General features: G+C 48.8%; 1 protein-coding gene across 1 annotated transcript; it reads left to right on the forward strand.

Annotated features, from left to right (window-relative positions):
• Positions 1-1,978: 1,978 nt before the first annotated feature.
• LOC119373752 (elongation of very long chain fatty acids protein AAEL008004) lies at positions 1,979-4,347 on the forward strand. The gene is made up of 2 exons (XM_037643816.2): positions 1,979-2,161; positions 2,714-4,347. The coding sequence occupies exon 2, from the start codon at positions 2,741-2,743 to the stop codon at positions 3,596-3,598; it is 858 nt and encodes a 285-aa protein (XP_037499744.1). The 5' UTR covers positions 1,979-2,161; positions 2,714-2,740; the 3' UTR covers positions 3,599-4,347.
• The last annotated feature ends 651 nt before the right edge of the window (positions 4,348-4,998 follow it).

Consider the following 4,998-nt stretch of genomic DNA (forward strand, 5'->3'; position numbering starts at 1 on the left):
TACAAAACGCTGGTGTAAGAGAATACGGCCGCTCCAGGGAGAGAAGAGGTTTTCGTGCAGTCTCTTCGCGTTGAGAGCACAGCCCGTAGAAGGGCAGCCCGTGGACGGCTTCCAAAGCAACGTCGAGCGGAGTCACTGCTCTTATCGCAACTGAGGGCATCCACGGCCACAACACTGCAGCCCCCGCTTCCTCGCACGCGCAGAGCTCTCGGACTGCATCTGTGGTGCGTCACAATGTAACTATTGCTGACTAGCAGTGCACTGGGCAGAATAAGGAGCGCATGCGTGCACGTGTCCTTGCCGCCACCGCTGGCGAATCCGGCGACAAACCGCCTTCGCGGGCAGCGTTTGCCCCCAGTAAAGCATAGCTCAGCCGCGCGAGCGTCGCGCCCAAACTTGAGCTTGGGTTCCCTATACGAGCCATCTGCTGAAGCCTGCCGAGATAGCACGCGTGCGAGCGATCGTTACCGTGTCCTTATGATAAATGTTCACAGTTGCTGCTCGAACGACACAGCCCCTCCCCCGGCGTCCCTTCATGCACCTTCAAGATGGGCGGGGCGTCTCCTCTCTGTTTGAGGAGCAATCGATGGCGGGCCTCGCACGCGGAATAATCTTATCGCATGCGCCCTCCGTGCGACGCAGATGAGCTGGCTAGTTTGATCTCTGCTTCAGCCGCGTTCATCGCCAGCGCTCGAGCGCTTTTACTCGCGGGTAGAACATATAATGCACGAGGCGATTTTATCGATTTGGACTTTATACGGAACATGACGGTGGACGGCAACGGCAAAAGCCCGTCGAGAGTGTCCATATAATTGCTATCGAAAATATAAGTGGCTCACTTTCCTTCCTTTCCGTCTATTTGGTCCTCCTCCTTCTTTTCGAGGCCTAACGCTCTACGATCCCGAGCCGATTACACACCTTGTGCACCATAAGAATTTCAGAAAATTCACGTTCATGACATATGATCCTAGATTTTTCCGGGCAATGTATACGTTTTGGCCACGGGTCACTCCGGAAATACCAAGATAATATTTAGCAAAAGTACACTTTATGAATTTCTTACGGTACTAACGTGCTACAGCACCTACATAACCATCTTTGGAAATTCCAAGACCCTTTATTTCGTGGTAAGTCAATTCTTTTTGGTTGCAGCCTCTGGCCTTGTACCCTGACGCGTGTTGTGGAAAGGGCACGTTACTGACTATAGACAGGGTCAATGGAAAATTATCTTCGCGCATATCTCTCTTATCTTTCTTTTTTTCGTGAATGCACCAACTACACGTATTTTCTGTCTGCCGGGGTACTTGTTTGTGACGTAAGCACGTGCTATCGAAACAGCGTAAACATACACATTGTAAATGCCCTTTTAAGAAGACGTGCGCAATAAAACGTGGCCACCGTCTGCTGCAACTTTTCTCACTGCTCTCCGGTTGACTGTCCTGGCCTGCACGAAACGGTTGCCCCCCCCCCCCCCTCCCACTTCTCCTCGCTGTTTCTACAGATAACGTCAGTCGAATAAGTCACGTGCGCAGGGTGCCTCCGCGAGTACGTGCGCCCTTCGAGGGGTGCCCGGTGACAGTCACAGTTGCGAAGACGTAGAACACGGCCGGGAGTTATCAGTCAGGGCGACATTTAGGCTAGCTCCTTGAATACAGGAGGGTTTCCTTGATTCCAGAACCAACTATCCGTGTCAAGGCACAGAGAATCTCGGCGCCTTTATTCCATTGTCTTCGCCTTCTCCTCATTGTAATCTCCAAAAGGACAGCAAGGCCACGGGCGCTACGAAACGTGAGCGGGTGCCCGTTGGTAATTGCTTAACACGTCACGCGTGCCCAACAAGTGCCAGCAAGCTTCGTTTCAGCTGCTTCGCAGAAAATAATAGGAAGGTGGGAACCTTCATGACGTAGTCGGGTCCCTCTCCCAAGAACCGAATTTGTCATTAAGCGGAAAGGCGAAAAATAAAGAGAAATTTCGGCGAGGGCGAGAAAGGCAGAGAAACCAGCGCTACGTCACTCGGTTCAGATCACTCCTGTACGGACCACAAAGTTGTCCTGATATTAAGAGGGCACGCGAGAACGGTTAAGAGTTTCAGTTACTCCCGGGAAACCTCGCGCGAATATACCAAGCCGTGATCGCAACCCAACTTCGAAATTCAAGCACGGTAAGTTACGGTCGTCCTTAACTTCGTCACAACGCCAACGTCGTAGTAGAACTAAAGACAATTGGACCCGCTTGATAACGACGACAATATAAGATTCACTTGGGCCTTGCTCTTGTAATAACGATACTGAAGGTAGTAATTATTGAAGTGCTTACTGTAAGGCAATGCGGTTTTCGCAATACACAGTCATTGCGATGGAGTTCCAAGACTTACCTCAGTCACTGCAGATTGACGTGCGCACGGAATTCTTTAAGTACAGTGTGAGCGTAGTAAATAGTATTTATTATTACTTAATTCAATTTATTACTCTGTACGTCTACTTTCAGATGCACGTAACATTCTTAGAGTATTTTGATAGACGTGCACCGCATAAGAGTAAAGAGACCGTGTAAGAACAAGCAAGGGTTATCCAATGCACAGTGTTCAACTGTGGCCAAGACATGGAGTGAGCAGTTGCTGCATGCAGCCAAGCTTCGTCTTTATCGCGCGAAAGTTAACTCCTGTCGAAACGAATAGCTGCTGTCTCTGATCAAATATACGCGCTTTGTGCAGTTCGCCGTCTGTCTCAATCTTGCAAAGATGTCAACGCTGCTCAACCCAATCAAGCTGCTCGACAACATCGAGCGACACTGGGACCCTCGCACCCGGCATTATGGCATGGTGCTCAATCCGTGGTTCGTGTTCCCGCTCATCATCTTCTATGTGTACTTTGTTCGCTTCGCCGGTCCCCGATGGATGAAGAAGCGCGATCCTTTTCCCATCACCAACCTCGTCCGCGTCTACAACGTGGCCATGGTGGTGATGAACGCCACTTTCCTGTACCAAGTGCTGCGCATCACGTACCTGCCCGGCGGAACGTACAGCCTATGGTGCCAGGGCGTGACGGGGCGAGCGGAAGGCGCATCGGCGGCAGTCTACCAGTCGGGCTGGTGGTACCTGCTGGTGCGCTACGCGGACTTCCTGGACACCGTGTTCTTCGTGCTCCGCAAGAAGTTCAACCAGGTCTCGCACCTGCACGTCATCCACCACGTGCTGGTGGTGTTCAACGCCTGGTTCTGGGCCATGTTCGCGCCCGAAGGCCAGCCCGCGCTGGGACTCTGCATCAACACGTTCGTGCACGTTGTCATGTACTCTTACTACTTCCTCTCCACGTTCGGACCCGAGGTGCGCAAGTACCTCTGGTGGAAGCGCTATCTGACCCAGCTTCAGATCATCCAGTTCGTCGTCTTCATCCTCCACATGTCGATCCCGCTCTTCGTTGATTGCGGCTTCCCCAACGTGCTGGTGCCGTTCGCCATCGCGCAGGCGGGCTTCGTGCTGGGCATGTTCATCAACTTCTACTACCAGACCTACATCAAGCCTAGAAAAGTGTCGGCGGCCGCTTCCAACGGCAAGGAGGTCACCAATGGAACGACGCATGCGCTAAAGAAAGACTAAAGCGCTTACGTAGTGATTCAAGAGACTGTGTGACGAAGTGCCAGGTTTCTCCTGCGAGCAGATCGCGTCAAGTTGGGTTATTTCAGTATATATAGGTAAATATTTAAACTTGGGGCGAGAAGTGGGCTACCGTATATGCGAGCAATAAATAGGTCAGGGGACGCCAGAACCGGTGGAGTAAGAGCGAGGAATAAGGATGTCTTCAACGGCGCTTCCTACAACCGCAGCACAGCGGCGTATGAATCATGTTAACCATCATCCCTTTTACTTGTGTGAAAGCCATCATAACGTGTCAAAGTAAACGTTCACAAAAAGATACTATATTTAAAGCAGGCCGTTATTTATGTCAACCACTGCGAACTATTGCTGCTGGAAATGTTCATAATAATGAGCCGTGAGGCAAGCTTAGAATTCATTTGTATCTGTCACGTGCATACGTCTAATACATGGCCCACCGTGCTTCTCTTTTCGACTCTGTACTAGTCATATCTGTTAAGAAACAGACGTGCCTGACGAAACTGTTTGTGTGAATTAAGAGTAGATGAAATTGTTGAAAAAAAACTGACCTCTATTGAGATTGAACCATTTTTCCCATACCTACACTGCACTTCAAAATAATTGTCGGGTGTAAGTCCTGAATTCGACAAACTTAAGTCATCAGTACGCATGATTAGTTTGTTTCTAACTGTATGAAAATGTGTGTATGCATTTGTGTGCTATGTACAGAATAAATCTCATTTGTTAGTGTTTGTCGTGTCGTTCTGTTGAGTCGAAGTGCGATGCCCACGCCGCCACGATGCCCAGGCAGTCCTCTAGGCAGGTTACACTGGTGAGCGGGTTGTGTTCTTTCGTAGCTTTTTAAATGCGAAGCATTTCTTAGCGAACTTCTGCGACTTTGAGCGTATCTATCTATCTATCTATCTATCTATCTATCTATCTATCTATCTATCTATCTATCTATCTATCTATCTATCTATCTATCTATCTATCTATCTATCTATCTATCTATCTATCTATCTATCTATCTATCTATCTATCTATCTATCTATCTATCTATCTAGCCACATACGACTTTGTGCTCTCCCGGCCGTTTGGTTAATCGGATGTATAACAAAATTTGTGTGTCATAATATGGCCTTATTACGAACATAAATGACAGGTCATATCATGAAAATCATGACACGAATGTCATGAACAGCATGATTTACATTCCACGGCCTTTGGGCTCCCTGGCCGTTCCGTTAATCGGATGTATACCAAAATTGGTGTGTCATAACATGGCCTTATCACGAACATAAATGACAGGTCATATCATGAAAATCATGACACGCATGTCATGAACAGCATGATTTACATTCCACGACCTTAGGCTCTTGTGGCCGTTCCGTTAATTCATATAC

The sequence above is a fragment of the Rhipicephalus sanguineus genome, chromosome 11 (assembly GCF_013339695.2).
Source record: "Rhipicephalus sanguineus isolate Rsan-2018 chromosome 11, BIME_Rsan_1.4, whole genome shotgun sequence".
Taxonomy (NCBI): domain Eukaryota; kingdom Metazoa; phylum Arthropoda; class Arachnida; order Ixodida; family Ixodidae; genus Rhipicephalus; species Rhipicephalus sanguineus.